The sequence below is a fragment of the Lolium rigidum genome, chromosome 4 (genome assembly GCF_022539505.1).
Source record: "Lolium rigidum isolate FL_2022 chromosome 4, APGP_CSIRO_Lrig_0.1, whole genome shotgun sequence".
NCBI lineage: Eukaryota > Viridiplantae > Streptophyta > Magnoliopsida > Poales > Poaceae > Lolium > Lolium rigidum.
The window spans coordinates 147,220,924-147,239,465 of record NC_061511.1 but is presented as its reverse complement, the minus strand read 5'-3'; the positions used below and the strand labels follow the sequence as shown (position 1 = coordinate 147,239,465).

The following is an 18,542-nucleotide window of genomic DNA, read 5'->3' as shown; positions in this document are numbered from 1 at the left end:
TAGCGGAGGGATATGATCGGCTATGACCTTATACCGGGCCTCACACCGAAGGAAGTGTGGACGGGAAAGCTGCCCGGTTGGCACCAAGGTTAAGATCTCTTATGGGTAAAGCAACACACCTCTGCAGAGTGTAATGAATCGTGACTCGTCACTCCCTGTTCCGGGATTTGGAACTGCGAACGCTGCCGGAAAGGAACTCCATGAAGTTCTAGTGAACCGGTGAAGGCTGACGGACATAGTTCTTTGGAATAAAATCAACCTCTTGAAGAAATGTTTATCAAAACCTGCATTGATAGTAGACTTTCTGGTCTAATATCATAGCTAGTGCATTAAACACCTCTTTTCTATAATAAACTTGTTGAGTACGCTCGTACTCATACCACTCTTAAATCCCCTGCTTAGATGGTCTGAATCATCTGGAGGAGGACAACGACAACCCTGAAGGAGCCGAAGTCATCGGCTATGAAGAACCAGACCTCTCTGGAGGTGTTGAAGGTGTAGACTACCTTATAGTCTACGGAACCGGGGAGGGTTCCGGAGGAGAGCAGGCTTAGACTTACCTAGTAGTAGAAGTATCCGAGCAGTACGAACTCTTAGTACTTAACTGCTCGAGGAGAATAAATGTATAATCTAGTCAGACTTATATATTGTAAGTTAAGGTGGGTTCACCTCGAACCCAGGAGTATTCCTCTTAGGACCCAAGAGGAGCTCTGAGATGATATGTACATATTGCTTGTAATAATAAATGAATGAGTTATGGACCTGCTATGTTCTGTTGTACTACTCTGAGGGATGTAATATTTGCGGATTGGTACTTCGCGAATGTTATATCAATGACTGGCATACTACAACATGCAGTGGTATGCAAGGTCACCACACAAACTGACTCAGAATTTGAACATGATAAGAAATATCAGGACGAGTGACAGCAAGATACACAAGACTCCCAACAAGATGGCGAGAACGGGTGGGATCAGGAAGAGGATCACCATCAGTATGACGAAGCTTAACATTAAGCTCCATAGGAGTATCAACCGTGCGCTCATCCCCAAGAGCAGCACGAGCAAGAAGATCCTGGATGTACTTTTCCTGAGAGATAGAAAAGCCATCAGAAGTGGAGGAAACCTCAATGCCAAGAAAATAGCAAAGAGGACCAAGATCAGTCATAAGAAACTGATCCCGAAGACGAGCCTTGACGAAGGCAATATACTCAGGATCATCACCAGTAATGATCATATCATCAACATAGAGAAGAAGAAGAAGAGTACGTCCACGAGGAGAAGTGTGAACGAAAAGTGCTGGATCATGAAGACTAGGAGAGAAACCAGCAACAGTCACCACAGAGGCGAAGCGCTCAAACCAGGCACGAGGGGCCTGTTTGAGACCATAGAGAGAACGTCGAAGACGACAAACCATCCCATCGGGAACAGAATACCCAGGAGGAGGCTGCATGTAAACCTCCTCACTCAACTCACCATTAAGAAAAGCATTCTGAACATCAAGCTGGGAGACAGACCAGCGGCGAACGAAGCAACGAGCAAGAAGGGTACGCACGAGTAGTCATATGAGCCACGAGGGCAAAAGTCTCATCATAGTCACGGCCGTGCTCCTGCTGAAAACCACGAGCCACAAGACACGCTTTATAGCGCTCAAGAGATCTATCAGAGCGAGTCTTAATTTTATAGACCCACTTACACGTGATAGGACGAACACCAGAAGGGGGAGAAACAAGATCCCAAGTGCCAGTGCGCTCAAGCGCAGCGATCTCCTCAGCCATGGCAAGCTGCCATTCAGGATGACGCTCGGCATCCCGATAAGAAATCGGCTCAGAAACGACAGAGAGACCATACTGAATAGGAGAGTAACGAGCTGGAGCACGACGTTGACGAACAGGCCGTGAAGGGGGAAGGTCATCAGCGGAGGACAACTCATCAGAAGAAGAGGAAGAAGGGACAGCATCAGAAGGATCCGAAACCGGAGAACGAGGAGTACTAGGTGCACTAGACGGAGGAGAGGATGGCGCCGAAGGGGGCGCATCAGAACTAGGAGGGGGAGGAGACGGGTTAGTAGGGGGTGCATCCGGAAAAATAAGAAAAGAGATATCATCCACCGGGTAAGTACCCGAGGTGGGACGGGGATAGAAGGGGCGCGTCTCATCAAACGTGACATCACGAGAGATGCGCATCCGATGACCAACAGGGTCCCAACAGCGATAGCCCTTATGCTCATCACTGTATCCGAGAAAAACACACTCAATAGACTGAGCAGTCAGTTTGGTGCGGTCACGAGGAGGGAGAAGAACATAGCAAATGCAACCAAATAAGCGAAGAGGGGAGTAATCGAGAGAGTGACCAGAAAGACGCTCGAGAGGAATGCCACCTTGAAGGGCAGAAGAAGGCTGAATGTTAATGAGGTAAGTCGACGTAGCGACAGCCTCAGCCCAGAAATGCGACGAAAGAGAGGAGGCGATCATCATAGCACGTGTAGTCTCAAGAATGTGACGATGCTTACGCTCGGCGACACCATTTTGAGCATGGGCGCCGGGACACGATAAATGGGCAAGGGTGCCCTGCTCAGCAAGAACACCACGCATGTGCTGGGAGATATACTCTCCTACAGAATCAGCACGAAACGCACGAATAGGCGTGGAATACTGAGTACGAACCATGGCTGCAAAACGCTGATAAATAGAGAGCACCTCACTGCGAGAGTGCATAAGAAACAACCAGGTGTACCGTGAAAAATCATCAATAAACAAAATATAGTATCGATGACCCCCTTTCGAAGGAAAGGGAGCCGGACCCCAAACATCCGAATGAACTAAATCAAAAGGTCGCTGAGATACAGACGCACGAGTAGGATAGGGAAGTTGAATCTGTTTGCCTAACCTACAACCCTGACACGAATGCAAAGACACATCTCCTGAGACAGACCCCATAAGACCACTATGAACTAATGACGATAAACGGGAGCCACAGAGGTGACCTAGCCGATGATGCCACTGCTGAAAAGATCAAGTGACAGAAGCAGCAACCGCAGGAGAACTGGTAGATGAAGTGTCAACAGAAGGAACGTGAAGCTAGTCTAACTCCCAGAGCCCCGGGGACTCAAGGCTGCGAGGGCCAGCTCCAACCAGGGCCTGTGTATGGCGGTCCTGAACAGCACAAGAATCAGCGTCAAGAATGACGTGACAACCAGAACCAGTAAGCTGACTAGCAGAAAACAGGTTCATCTTAAGACTAGGAACATGAGAAACATCAGGAACAGAGAAACAGGTAGCAGAAAGGGTGCCTCGACTAGAAACAGGAAGAGAGGTACCATCAGCCGTGATAACACGAACAGGAAAAACAAGAGAGCGAAGAGCAGAAAGAATAGAAGACGTAGATGTCATATGAAAAGAAGCTCCAGAATCCAGATACCACGGGGATGACATACCTGACTGTGTGGAAGGTGGTGGTCGCGCGGTGCCAGAAGCGGCAGGCACAGAACCAGCAGTACCCATCGAGGAAGAGCCTGTACCAGCGAGCAGACCACGAAGACCACGGAGAATGTCCTGATCAGATAGCGCAACAGCAGAATATCCTGAAGAACTAGTCTGATGACGAGTATGCTGCGGTGGACGTAAGCTAGGATCCCGCTGCCAGCAAGTAGAGATAGTGTGGCCAGTCCTACCACAGTAGGTGCAGGGAAGTGATGTCGAACCACGAGGCTACTGGGGCACACGCTGGCCCTAGAACGGAGGAGTAGGGAGTATCGGCTGTGCCGGAGAGCGCAACAAAGCCGGCGGCATAGGAGGTCCACGAGCAGACGACATAGGAGGGCCACGAGCAACAAGAACAGAGCGAACCTCAAGAAGGCCAGCTCCACGAAGACGCGTCTCCTCGGCACGAAGCTCAGCAAGTACCTCAAAGAGCGGAACACGACCACGGGCAAGTAGCTGGGCACGACGCGGCTCAAACTCCTTGCGGAGCCGCGACAAGAACTCAAAAATGCACCGGAACTCCAGATCCGCGCACCGTCAGACAGGAGGGACAGGTGGCACACACAACTGCATGGAGAGAATCAAGCTGACGCCAAATAGAAGCACTCTGAGTGTAGAACTCATCAATAGTAGAATCACCCTGCTGAAGGGCATGCTCCTGGCGGACCACAGACAGGTACAGAGCATCCCCAGGCGGCTGATAGCGCTGACGAAGAAAATCCCACTGAGCAGCAGCGGTGGGAAGACCCATAAACTTAGCAGCATACTGAGGCAGAACACTGGAGGTGAGAACAGCAGCAACACGAGCATCCTCATCTATCCACTTAGTGTACTCAGTCAGATTCAGCCGGTAAGTCGCAACGGCAGTAGAGTGGTCCTGGACCTTCCGGTCATAATCAGCCAGAGCAGTGTCATCAGCACTCTTGGCTGCATCCTTATCCGCCTGAGTAGCATCAGGGGCAAGGGCAACATGTGGCGGTGCGACAGGCACCATAGGAGCAACGGGGCGCGGCGGACAGGAGACCTCGCCAGAAAGCACACCCAAAAGACGAAGACCGCGCATGTCGACGCGCATGAAGGCAGCGAAATCAGGGTAATTCGCGCCATCAAAAATCACCGGTCAGCGAGGGATCGCAACATAGCCCGATGAGGAAGACATAGCTCTTTTTTTTCTCAGATTTTTTTTTCGGACTCAACTCAGATCAGATCGAATAGCTGCGGGACGAAGAGGCCTCGACAAGACGAGGCGGCCAGGAGAGCGGGACAAGGCGGCCGGGAGAGCAGCTGGCGGCGGAGGCGTGGAACGGCGGGCGGCGGCGGCCAGCGGCCGGCGGCGGTCGGCGGGCGGCCGGGGGAACCGGCGACGGCGAGCGGTCGGGGGAGCCGGCGGCGGCCGGGGGCACGGGGGCGACCGTAGAGAGAGGTGGCCGGTAGGGAGGCGCACGGGGGCGGGGCGCACGAGGGCAAGTCGGCCAGGGGCGGCCGGAGGAGGAGAAGAGGCGGCGGCTGGGGAAGAAGAGGCGGCGGCCGGGGAGCAGCCGGAGGTGCGGCGGCTGAAGGAGAGAGAGTCGGCCGGAACAAGCTTCAATGACGGCCGTACGGACTAGAGGACCAAATTTTGCTATGATACCATGTTAGGGCAATATGCTTGTTGTATTACCAGGGGCCAAAGGCCACAATATATAGTACATGTACAGGTGCACATATGCAGAAAGCCCCTAATATATGGAGAAACTACAATAGACAGATATATACATCTAACCGTCGCCATGAATAAAACCATTGTCATCTTAATGGAGTGATGATGCAGTCAGAGAAAGTATAACATGCTTTGCAATTCCGCGAGTATGAATATCTGCATCTACCATACTAAAACGTATACCATATGAAATATAGATAGTGAGAAATCTAATGGCATTGATTTCCTATTATAGAAGTTGCTATTTTTTCTACATATTTAGTCAAACTTCACATCATTTGACTTTAAAAAATTCTTATAAGCAGTACATTTTAGCAAAGAGGAAGTATATACTAAGGTCCAATTAATAATAAATCTCTGTAACGTGTTATTCACGTTGAACCTAGATTATGAGTCATGAGTATATGTTTGGAGATAAATAGTCTATGTTCTTGATTTATAATTGATTTTGCGCAGCGTTTACGAAAACAAGCATAATTTTCATATACAGAGTCTTATGACCACTTAAATTTGTCAAAAAAAACACGCGCATCTAAACATATTTACCAAAAAATAAGGTACGTTGGTTGCCCTATGTTGTCCTACTAGGAGCTTCGTCCATGTTGGTATTCCTGGCTAGGTTTATTTTTTCAGTGTGCCAAACAGTTTTACAATTCAGTTTACACTAAGAATCCAAGATTTAATAGTTTAAGGTACAAATGATAAGGATTTAAATTTTAAGATTCATCTCCCTAAATTTTTAGCCTTTTGTAGTACCTCAGATTAGATTTAATTGACGCATACTCACGTCTAGCTCTCGCGTGAAAGTACCACCTCCCGCGTCGATTAAATTCAAGCGGAGGGAGTATTTCCCTTCCGTCCTTCTCCTCGAAGCAACAACGCACCTGCCAGCAGCCCAACCCAACCCACGCGAGGGTGGTCACGCCTTCACGGGTCCCGGCTCATTTGTTCGCTCGGGTAACGGCATCTCCAACCGGGCGATACAAATCAGACGCTTAAAACAGCCACGCGCGTCCGTTTGCATCGGACCGCGGACACGAAAAAATATTGTTTTTGACCGCGCATCTGTTTTCGTCTAGGTGTGCTCCTAACGGAGCGATACATATTGTTTTTCAAAAAAAAAATTCATTGAAGTGAAAAGCATATATATATATACGAAATAAAGGAGGAACAAGCCCTAGACTACTTGACTACTTGCCGCCCGACGGCCTAGCCCTGTCGTTGCCTCCCTCCCTGCTCATCATCTTCTCGCCGCCCGCTGCTCCGTCTGCCGTGTGGCCACCAGACCCCGGTGGGCCGCCACGTCCTCTAGCAGCCGTTGTCGCCGCGCCTCGTTGGCGGCATCATCGGCCTTCTTTAGCGTCTTGAAAACTTGAAAACTCTACGAAAGCCCTCTGCTATGACGCCTTCTCCTCCGGGTCAGGCCCGTCATCCCACTCGAATTCGGAGGAGTCGCCGGAGGCGTCCTATGCGGCCACTGACTCCGACCGCCCGCTCCTCCTCTGCTTCCTGCCCCGTGTCAGCCATAAACTTCGCGTGCTTGACGTTGTGCGTGTTTTCGTTGTTCTCCTTGTCGGAGCTCTCGGCCGGGGGAGGTGGAGTCACAGGTGGAGGCGCCGTAGCCTGGCCGCGTCTGATGTTGCTCATGGCAAAGGCGGAGGGCTATGTGGAGGCGGTGCTACAGTGGAGATTGTGCGGCAGGTAGGGTTTGTGTGGGAGGAGATGATATACTCCGGAGGCAGCCGAGAGGCGCGACACGCGTGACATCGTCATTACTCGTTGGCAATCGTGGATGGCGGCCGCTCGGTAGGTGAAGCATCGCCATTAACGTGGCGCAGACTACCAAAGCAGTGTCAGTACTGACGTCCCTGAGAAGACGCATCGAGTCAGGGTCGCTTCCAGACGGACCCAAAATACGTCCGCTAGACGCAAGCGGATACTTGGCACGGACAGTTCAATCCGGCTGTTGGGCCTGGACGCCTGGTTCCAGATGTGCACTAACGGAGACGGGAGGGAAACGGCCAAGGCGTCGTGCGTCACCAACCTCGCACCGGGTAGCTGCTATAAAACGCGTAATCTACTCTTCTCGTCTTCCTCCCTCCCTCGGCATCGTCATCACAAGAAAGAAAGAAAACCAGAAGAAGCACAACCATGTCCAACGTGCCCACCTCCCTCCGCGACTCCTCCCTCACCGTCTTCCGCCTTGCCATCTCCAGCTCCGACCCTTGGCCCTTCTCTTCCTAACCCTCAGTCCCTCACAAGTCCCCTAGCTAGCTCCCTCCAGGCTCCAGCCCATCGATCTTCTCCTTTCACCGCATCCAAGAGAGAGCTCCGTCTCGTCCTCGCTTCCTTCCGATGCCGCACAGAGCAGAGATGGTGGCGCCCAAGGGGTGCGTGACGGTGCGCGTGGGCGCCGACGGCGAGGAGCAGCGCCGCTTCGCGGTCCCGCTGGGCCACCTCAGCCACCCGCTCTTCGCGACGCTGCTCGAGGAGGCGGAGCGCGAGTACGGCTTCCGGCACCAGGGCGCCATCGCCATCCCCTGCCGCGTCGACCGCTTCGTCCACGTCGAGAGCGTCATCGACCGCGACCTCGGCGAGCACCACCACCAGCACCTCCTCGACCTCGACAACTGCGGCGCCACCATCACCGGCGGCCACAACCACAGCCACAGCCACAGCCACATCCACCTGCCGCGCTTCGTCGGCTGCTTCCGCGCCTGACGGTGATGCGTCGAATCGATCTCGGGTGGGCGGTCGAGGTGCTCAACGGTTCGAGTTCTTGATGTTTGTCTAGAATGAATTGGTTGGTTAGTCGAGAGCTTCTTCCGTGCTGGTTTGTTTCGCCTACCCTTCTCCCCCGTTGCCGTTGGTTTGTTACGGTTGTTGCAATTGGTTTGGTGCGCGCGGGGAGAAATCGGAGCAAGAGCTTCGATGTTGATGATGATGAAAAATTGTGATCTCAAGTGTAAAGTGAGAATATTATTAATTGTTAGCTTTCTCGATATGCTTTGATTCCCTGCTCTCTGCAGAAAAAAGTGGCTTGCTAATTAGTTTCGGCGAGTTATTTGTGTGCACGATTTTAGCATCATCTACGAGCTGAATCGACGTGAATTGATGGGTATTTGCTGAGCCTCGCGCGCCCTCGATCGACCATTTTACTTGAAATTACCATGGAAACTTCGCTAAAAAAAGGTAGATTCTCATAAAATTTAGCTCTCGGATAGATCAAAGGAAACCTGAAAAAATACATACTGTCCTTATATCCTTGTTTTACATGAGAAATTTCTATGTAAATTGCACAAGTACTAAATATAGTACAAAAATGACATAGCTAGATCGGCTGAAGTTGACTTGCACCCTTCACATATTCCCTTCTCCACCTAGTTGAGCATATTCTAGGATTATACCGAGTTGGCTAAAGTTCTTTAATAGAAGTAGTTTTAGGTCTAGCTGCCAAAATTAGTTATAAGACAACACTAGTGGTTGTCATCATTGGATTACTGGATGATCATTAATATCTTGGCATGGCAATGCTTAAAAACAAAGCATGATATTCGAAGTTCTCTTTTCAGAATCAAAGAAGTTTAAGATGACTAATAATGAACATTTGGATAAGTATGAAGATGTACTAATTTGAGGCCTAGAGAAGAAGTACAATTCGTATTTCAGTCCTGCCGAAATCTTCTGTACTCTTCATATTTGTGGCAATTATAGTGGTCAATTAAAGTTTGGCATATGTTCTTTAATTAATAGAAGTACGTAGTTCAAGCACATATCTATATATAGCTTCAGATCTAGATAACAAAATTAGTTGAAGGACAATAATAGTGGTTGCCATCACACTGGATTCCTGGATGATAAAATGGTATCACTAAAGGATTTTTTGATCCGAAATATCTTGCATGACAATGTTCAAAAAGCAAGTTTTAGATGACTATGAACATTTGGATAAGTATGAAGATGTGTTTATATTTGGGGCCTAGAGAAGAACTACTACTCTTCATATATGTCCCGTCTTGCCGAGATCTGCAATCAAGACACGAGAAATTTTCTTGAGTAAGTCTGAGCTATTTTTTTTAACGTGGTTAGTCCTAGCTAATTGAAGTGTGCGGTCCGTTCATTTTGGAAGATGATTTGCTAGTGCTTCCCGGCTAGATATATTTAGCGTAAATTGATGGGGGTAGTGGCACGTAGTAGTTGAAGGTTGACGTACGCATAGGCGCTGCTGGAATCCACAAAATTATAATGGTCAATTAAAGTTTGTACACTCATTAGTTCCAACTTCTGATCCAAGTGCTAGAAAAGAAATGGAGCCAATCTAACTAAAACATAACCAGCCAGCTGTTATTTAGAAGTAAATTCAAAGGTTAGATAATTTCGTTTCTTTGAGGAATCAGTCGGCGGATCTGTTCATGATAACGCGTTTTACCATTCAACTTTGCTGTCAAACCTTTAAGCCAGCTAGCTGGCTCCGCGGAGGCACGCGATGTACTACCAGCCTGCAAAACCCTTGCCACTACCGTATCAAGATGACGCCAGTGTTGTTTAGCTTAATACTTACTGCTTGAGTCATTCTGAATATACCTTAACTCGCAAAAAACTCACTTCTGGATATTGATGAGTTTTCTAACGTTTCTTTGGCCAGTTATCCGTGGAGTTCACTGAAAAATGTACAGATGTGCTAGTGAGGAAAAAAAAACCATTTAAGTAATTTCTTTTTAAAAACAAGAGCAAAAGCTTTGTCCCAATCAATTAATTAAGAGAAATTTTCAGAAGGACATGACCCAATTTACAAAAGTCTATCCTCGTGACATTATCTCTCTCCAAATGCTTAGCCCCCGCAAAAGCCCACAAAGGGCTTCGCACTTGGTCTTATTTAGAATCACGAAAGTGGGAGCTTACTTATTTTTGAAGACTTTTGTGGTTCCACTCGTTCTATATTTTCCATGTGGTAAGCAATGTGAGTGATGCAAGCGCCTTGCAGTTTGGAGATGAACCTTCCATCATTAAAGACCACCAACCTTGAATTGTGAGACTCGTGCATCGCCGACGATGAAGTGTGAGGAGACCCAACAACTTCTTGAAAGCTCCTAAATATGAATGGTGGAGCGACAATTGACCAAAAGATGGGAGACCAACTTCATTGTTTGCTTGCAAATAGGACACATGCCCATTTTAAGAAAATCACATTGCAATATGTTGTGTTAAACTTATCCAAGAGACTAGGATTGCATGGATGCTATAGCTTGTGTTTGTTTCCGAGATTTCAAATTTTGATCTTGTTGGTAGTAGGTTCCTTAAGTATATAGGAAATATACGCTGAAATATATACGCTATAACTGAACTCTCACATACGTTAAAGGTCGTCAATTTTGCAACTTACTTTGACTAGAGATCACTCACTTAAGCCCATCAATGTAAGGAGGTAACCCCATACTTGCACAAACACGTTTTGTCAAACCTTATTACTAGTAGTCTAGGGAGGTGCATGGCCTGACAACGGGTCATACGTTTGTTATTGTCACGGTCGGCAATCTAAAACGAGGTCAGCAGAATTTGAATTTTCGTCGGAACAGCTCCCATAGATCGAGTCATGACTTGCGGCACCTGCGAACTGGCTCGTTCGTGTCGTGCGTGCGGTTAGCCGTATCTTTCAAGGAGCGCACACCACACACCCAGGTCGTTGCATATAATGACAAGCATCTGCTTTTCTTTCTTTACCTTAACAAATTCCATAATCAGGGGACACCGTACGCGCTTAAAGGAGGAAAAAGGACGAGGAAGGACGCCACCATGCCGCGCCAAAGTGGAAAAAGATGAAGACAAAGGCAGTGGAGACGGGTCATTATGCTCTCTAAGTATAGCCGTTAACTAATTGTGCGCATATATCCGGCCGTCTGCGCGCCGAAAGCCGGGAACCCTGCGAGGTGGCCTTGCAAGTTTTATATTGCCGCCCGACTGGATTTCGGGATGGCATCATGAAAAACACTAGCACTGCCAGTGAAAAAAGTTTGCCGAAATTCCTTTGAACTTTGAAAGCGCTGTTTGTGGACGCTAGTAGGTGAAGCTTGACGCAATTTGCCCCTCTCTTTTTGCTGGGAAGTTTCAATTTTATGGTTTCGGTTTTGCTAGTCTTAGATCGACCAGGAATTGAGTTAGAGCTCGGATATGGTAGAAACAATGAAATTCGCATCGTGAGTTGTGCACATGAGAATTACATGGGCAGCAAAAGTAATCGGTTGTAACACATGAACCTTGATGATGTTATCTGATCAAGAAGTGGGCACGTCCATATTTTTAAGCTCTGGTTGGAATGGGAAGTCACAAATTGTTGCTTATGTTGTTTTCTTTTCATCTTTGTTATATTCAGTTTTTTTTTTATTTTTCTGTTGGGCAATATATTTTCTTTTGGACTTCAATCACGTGCCAACGCTTTTCATGAAACGACGGTTTCGTAGTTGGTTGTTAGGCGGGGATATGCTTGAATTTTCACTTTGAGATTAACGCATTTTTGATTTATTTAGTACTGGTTTGTGAATTGCCTCTTCTACCAAGGAAACCACTTTAGGCCTTGTTTGGTGGAGGTGTATTGAGGTGGTTTACTGAGTATTATACCGGCCTAGCCTAATTGAAAGCACTAGAAAACAGATTTAGTACGTTTGGCACGCGAGTATCAGATGTGCTCAGCCCGGCAATCCCCCAGAAAACACGTCTGGATACGTCGGGTAGAAGTGGAACCAAAACGCGTCTCTTCCCTCGCGTTTTTAGTCAGCGCTAATCAGCTGATTATATGCTGTTTTTTCCGTCCACCCAGTCTAGCATGGATCTGGGCCGAGGGATTTGACCCCGATGGAAACTAAAAAGGCCTCAGGCCTCGCGGGGTATCCGGGGATGGTTGCACGCGTATTGACTCCGCTCTTCTCAGGTTGCCACAAATCACACGCAAATACTCGCGTCAAAACCCGTTCTATGTAATCTTTTCACCAAATCCCTTCGAGATTACACTCAGAAAAACGCTTCAAAACGCTCTTGCCAAACAAGGCCTTATGGGTATCAATTGTAATAGGTAGAGGGCACGCTATGGAAAGGAGTGGATCAAAAGCGTAGGCGATGGGGCACGACAGCGCAACCCAGAGAGAATCGGTGGTGGGCCCTAGCAATCTGCCACGTGACACCAAAATATGGAAGTTGTCATCCACACTATGATGTAAAATCTGATGGTTCAGGATGTCGGAAGAATAAATTGCTCAAATTGGATCCTTATAGTTTGCCTTTCCTTTTACTAGCACACTGTGGTGTAAATTTTATAAAAGGCGCAGTTCGCTAAACGGCTATTCATTTGTTGTATGGGCCAAAATCCTATGAATGGTACTGAACATTTTGTCAATGGGCTGAGCAATGGGCCATCATCCTCTCATGTTCTGGTTCCAGGTTCCGAGATTTTAACCACACAAAAACCTCCCCTCAAAAAAAACCACACAAAACCCTGATGAGAATCTTATACTAAGAAAAAATAACACTGAATGTACAAATGACAACAGCTACATATTTCAAAAAAAAAATACATAATACAATAGGATGGAAATGAAAGATACGCGGATTCTGCAACAAGAAACACAAAATAGTTCCTTGCATGAACTGAGTCGACAATCGTAAGCGCTACATACACAAACCCAGTAAATACCTATTCCAGTTAAGCTTAATATATAGTAACAATGTCTGCTCGATACCATCATATATTACAAGCTAAAACATCTATGCTCTGCTCGATGTATGAAAATGCCCACATAGGACCTAGATACCTATAAGATCTGCACTTCTTCCCTGCCTGCAACCAGCTCCTTTAATTTTTTCAATTTCCATCGAAACTACAAAGAATTGGGCAAAAAAGTGAAAGAAACAAGTGACCAACCGGTCACATACTACTACACTGAGATGACGAACCTCTGACACCATCATCAGGGCTGGTAACCCCAGAAGCCGTTTCAGAGAGCTAGCTGTGCTCTGATGGGTCGGCCGTCCAGTATGTCTTGACCGCCACCAGGACCTTCTCCGGGTTGAAGGGCCCGTCCTCATGGTCCAGGATGCGGCTCTCCCACCGCATCCGCTTGCTGATGGCCTGGACCTTGGTCAGGACGTCGACCGTGTCACGGATGATCGCGGTGCCCTCCGGCCTCAGTATCCTATCCATCTCCAGGAGGATGTCGGTTATATCACACCTGCAAAGTTCAGGAAATTCGTGTTGTTCAAAGTCTGTATAGTATTGTGTTTGTTACAGTCACAGTTCTCCACCCAATGCGTCCACAGTATTTATTACTAGGCTGTGCTCCTGTTCCCCTTTTTCAAGTCTATCAATTAATATACCGTGAACATGGTTCTGCTTAAGTCTGTCGCATAACTTATTTTGAGTTATCATCTGGAAAATTATACAGACTAAAATATCATCTCATAATCAGTAACAAACTAGGCAAAAGAACTAAAAACAATTTGAAGATGCCAACCACGATGGAACAATAGAACAAATGTAAGTAAATAAAACTGATAAAAGAATCACTAACTTCAAAAGTACAGAAACATAAAAGTTCCTTACCTGTCCTGGTAGATGCTAAACAAATTGTCAGCGTGCAAAAGGTCGTAGGTTCTCGGATACGTTGAGAAAGCTTCACACCAGTCTTGGTACGTGCCGATAAATCCCCGCTCATAAATTGCTCCAAGGGTGTCTTTATCTGAATTAACTGGAACGACATTCATCACCCACACAGGGTACTTGATTAAGGAAGCAGCAAAACCGCCCAAGTTCGCATTCATGTCCATCACATTTCTGTACCTCCCCTCTGCTATGGGTGTGGTCCGTTTATAGTACGCCAACCTCTTCTCCCACAACTTCTTGTCCTCCTCAAATTTCTTTCCATCTATCCCTGGAATTGTACCCCTCTTAACCCTTGGGGGGACTGTGAAGGCTCTCTCTGGCCATTTCTCAACATCTCCACCAGCGATTGAACCCTGGTTGCTTACTTCAGGCAATGGAGTAAGACAGGATTCCATCTTCTTGTACCTATACAGAACAGGCAGATAACAGTTCAGAGAAAGGCACACAGATATGTATCAGGCTATTCTATCCTTGCAACAATTTAGTACCAGGCAGCATCAGGATTGTCACTCTTGCAGATATGGGGTATCTTGAACTTCTTTTTGATGTTGGCACACTCTAGGTGGTTCTTAGGCTTCTGCCAGATGGAGAGATCCTCCTTCTCAGCCACCTTATTCCAGCAAAGGCTCCTCGCAACATCCTCAATCTTATCTTGCTCTTGCTTCAGGTTTTCCTCGGTCCTCTGCCACCCATTGTGGTGCGTCTTCCAGTTGATTGGAGGGCCAGAGAGAATCCAGTAGCCCCCTGGCCTTAGAACTCTATCGACTTCAGCTAGGTACAGTCCATCTAACAAATTAATTTATAACACCAGTTAATTAGGCAGTTCACTTTTACATAAGAACAGCTTGAAAAGCTGAGTATAAGCTACATATTGGATAAATTTCAGATGCATGAAGTGCTCACCATGTCCTCCCCATGGAATCAGACAACGCGAACAATGAGCCATATCAAATGCCCTAGACGGGTAAGGTAATCGTTGTGTCCCCATCACACCAAGGATGGCAGGGACACCGCGCTCCAGTGCAAATTGTACCTGAGCTTCATGTGTGTCCCTTGGTGCAAATGACATTGCAATTATATTCCTCTTCAGCAAGTAAGCCCCCCAGCTAGCAACCTTCAACAATACAAGGTCATGAGCAATCATAACAACATAAAGAAACCTGAGGTCAGAAGGTCATTCTTTCCTTACCCCGCAGCCCGTGTCAATTGCCGTCCTGATCTTCCCATCCGACAACGGGATGAACTTAGCAATGTCATCAATGTACGCATCAGCACCATGTGGAAACATAGTGCCACCACCGGGGAACCGAAACTTGTTTCCCTCCACTTGGATCCAGTTCTGCACAGCCTTCTCAATGCTGAGCTCCTTGTGAGGGATATTGTCAAACCAAGCAAAGTCCCTGCTCTGCGGCCACTTGAAGGGGTTCTTGTACTTTGGTGGAGCTGGAATGAGGCACCGGATCTGCTCATCCTTTTCTGGGCAGTGCCTCTCTCGGTATATCAGCATATTCCTATCAAACCTCCGACCTCGTGGACGGTCCTCACACGGCGTGTACTCACTGAAATTGAGTGAGCACACCGGGAACTGCTGCACCACAGCCTCCGTGTCACTGAGATTCAGTTGGTGGTGCGCATCAAAATCGAGCGCATTTTCAGACGCAGACCCAAAAGATGGCACCGAGCCATCTTTCTGCGCCACGGGGTCGCAATCAACTCGGCTGATTGCTGAATCGCCCATGGGCTTTGGCATGGTGGTGTTCTGCCATGCGCCGAGGACGTAGAAGGCGACGCAGAGGCCGCTCACCACGAGAATATAGGTGAGACGCTGCTTCTTGGATTCTTGCAGGTGCTGGGCCTTGGGTGATGCGGGGTAATCTTTGGCCATGGGTCCTGTAAGTTTGAAGAACCAGTGAGGCGTTAGTACAGGGGTTTAACTAAATTGAGCTCAATTTTAAGTCAGAAATGAACCAATTTTACAAAGGGCTCACAGATTTACATGGACTAAATTGACGAATTTAAGCAGTATATGCTGCTGTTATTGGGTTACGGCTGAAAATGGAAGTTGAAATCATGTGGGAAGCTTCAAGATCGGTACATGGAGAAAATGGAACTTGCCCACTAAACACATTAATTTTGCTATCAACAGCAAAAATAATCATGAGCTATGAGCATTTGAAATTCAGCATGTTCTACTGTAACAGCATACATACTATAAATTTTTGTATGCGAATCTGTCAAAAATAGTACTAGATCATGTTAAATCTTTCCATGGAAAGGAAGGTAACCGGTCGAATTTCTTTAATCTGAGTCCTAAACATGACCGCCCGTCCAATTGTCCGTGTACTAGTTCAGATCCCACGCCTCATAAAAGAACTTACATACTCAGGTGGTAGAAAAAAAATGACCAACAAGAACCTCAGGTGGTGTTGAGAAATTGTCATCACAATAAAGCACAAAAGGGGGAGAAAACTATACAGTAGCACAGATGTGCGGTTCTTGCTGAAGGCGAGAAAAGAGAACTGGATAGAGGGGAAAGACGCTAAGTACGCAGTAAAGATTCCACGCGGAAGGGTTCATCGGGAGCCGCTACATGATAAGGGACACTAAGCACCAGACAGGAGAAATCCAAAATTCTTACTCACAAAATGGCAAAGCAGAGCTACCAGACCTATGGATCCACTCACCGACACCACTCCAAGAAACAATATAGAGCAAGAAGCAAATCAAAGCTAGTAGCAGACCTGTAAAGAAGCCACCTCAGGAGGAGCGCACCGAGCCGCGAAGAAGAAGGAGCAGCGACCACCACCCTCTCCGTCTCCGGTCGAAGCTCCAAGGGCTATTTATGCGAGCTCTGCAACAATGGCGAGGGGGGAAGGCGGTGAGCACTAGAGCAGATGGGAGGGAGTGAAGTGGCGTGATGCCGAACACGCTCACATGTCAGAACCAGCCCCCCCTGCTGCTGCTACCACTACCCCGAGACCCCACCTCCCTCTCCTAAAGAAAGATCATGCCGACACTGGAATAAGGGCATCTCCAGCGGCGCGACGTAAATGGTCGCTGAGCGACCGTTTTCGTTCGCCGTAACCGGAAATGCGTCTGAGCCCTGCTCCAGCGGGGCGACGCAAAGTGACCGGTCCGTCCGCGGAGCCAGGTTTGCGTCTCCGCGGACGCTCGGCGGTCGCGCCGAGTGACCGCCGAAAAAGACGTAGGACCCGCGCGTCAGTGGCAGCGAGGCCGATATAATTCCCGCCACTGGCCATTCCCCGCGCGAAAAAGTAAACTAGACCGGCGCGAAACATTCCGAAGCGATGGACGTCCTCGCCGCCGCAGCCCACCGCCATGGATGCGGATCAAACCCTCGCCGCCGCACCCGCCGCCGCCCCACACTCCCCGTAGCCACGACCGTAGCCACAATGGAGGGTCCGCCGGAAGCAAAGCGGGCCGGCACCGGCGGCGGCCGGGAGGCAAAGGCGAAGGCCGCAAAGAAGGTGCTCTCCCGGAGGAGAAAGTGATCGAGGCCGCGAAACGTCGGCCGCCGGCGTAGGAACCAGAAGATGAAGATTTCCGCGGCCGCCAACCGACGGGCGTGGCGGATGCGAGATCAAAGCCGGCGTCGCGCAAGTAGCCCTCCATCCGACCTTGGCGGAGGGCTACATGCTCGTCAGAGAGAGGGATCGCCGGCGTCGCTCCTCCGTCCTCGTCGATCGCCTCGGTAAGTTCCCGAGCCGCGTCCCGGAACTCCCGCTCCCTTGCGGGGCCACCCGGCATCGCGGTTCGCGTCCGGCCTGCCGCCGGTGGAGTTGACCGGGGCGGCGGAGCGAGTTCAACGGGGCGGTTGTTCCCGACCTCAACCGGACTCCTAGAAGCGGTGACTCCGGCTCGGGCGCGACACGGAAGACGCGCCGGGTGCCGGAGGAGAGCATGCCGCAGCCCCGCATCCTGTTCGACGAAATGGCGCCGGCTGCCCCGACGATGGACGACCCGGTACGTGAGCTCTCTCAATGTGTGCGTTCACCGTGTTTCATGCGTCTGACGTCCGGTGATTCGTAGGAGTATTGGAAGGACCACCGTGAGGCTGACATCCAGGAAATTATCTTCGGCGGCGGCTTCGTTCGCGGTGATCCGGCCGGGACCCCGCCGGATGACCGGGAGCCAACGGCGGATGAACGCGCGGAGGACATCGAAACCGCACGCCCGTTCGCCACCCGGCGAGACGCAGCCAACACCCGTGTCGGTGGACGACTTCGACGACGCGCCAACAAAGCCTGCGAAGAAGAAGGGGGAGAGCCACAGGACACAAGGCTTCGTCGACGAGGCCGCAGCTGCCATCTACCACAACCTCGCCAAAGAGGTAATTGAGGTCCAAAAGGCAGACGCCGAGGCCAAATTGCTTGACGCCGAGGCTAGGAGGATGGACGCCAAGGCCAAGATCCTTGCGGAGGACACTAGGATCATGCTAGCCGACTTGAGCAGCGTCGACGACGACACCGGGGCCTGGTTCATGAAGAGGCGCGCCGAAATCCGCGCGCGAGACGCTCGATCGCCGGCGCCATGCGCCCAGCGACCTTGGCCTCCTTTTGGACATTTTTATTGCCGCACGAGCCTTGTTGTGCCCCTTTGGTCTCCACTTTGCGCAGTCCGATATGCAAAGTGGGGTGAACTTGTTTCAGCCCTCAAAATGCGGCTGTAAATTTGGTGCAAAAGTTTATGCG

At 49.1% G+C, this 18,542-nt stretch overlaps 2 protein-coding genes across 2 annotated transcripts; one reads left to right on the top strand and one right to left on the bottom strand.

Annotated features, from left to right (window-relative positions):
* The first annotated feature begins 7,287 nt into the window (after positions 1 to 7,287).
* Positions 7,288 to 8,177, top strand: LOC124705926 (auxin-responsive protein SAUR32-like). The gene has a single exon (XM_047237607.1). The coding sequence runs from the start codon at positions 7,536 to 7,538 to the stop codon at positions 7,899 to 7,901; it is 366 nt and encodes a 121-aa protein (XP_047093563.1). The 5' UTR covers positions 7,288 to 7,535; the 3' UTR covers positions 7,902 to 8,177.
* Positions 8,178 to 12,792: 4,615 nt separating this feature from the next.
* Positions 12,793 to 15,720, bottom strand: LOC124705924 (probable methyltransferase PMT17). Its single transcript, XM_047237606.1, has 5 exons — positions 15,020 to 15,720; positions 14,734 to 14,944; positions 14,319 to 14,616; positions 13,771 to 14,235; positions 12,793 to 13,399 (listed from the first exon to the last, which is right to left on the bottom strand). The coding sequence occupies exons 1-5, from the start codon at positions 15,713 to 15,715 to the stop codon at positions 13,174 to 13,176; spliced, it is 1,896 nt and encodes a 631-aa protein (XP_047093562.1). The 5' UTR covers positions 15,716 to 15,720; the 3' UTR covers positions 12,793 to 13,173.
* Positions 15,721 to 18,542: the final 2,822 nt, after the last annotated feature.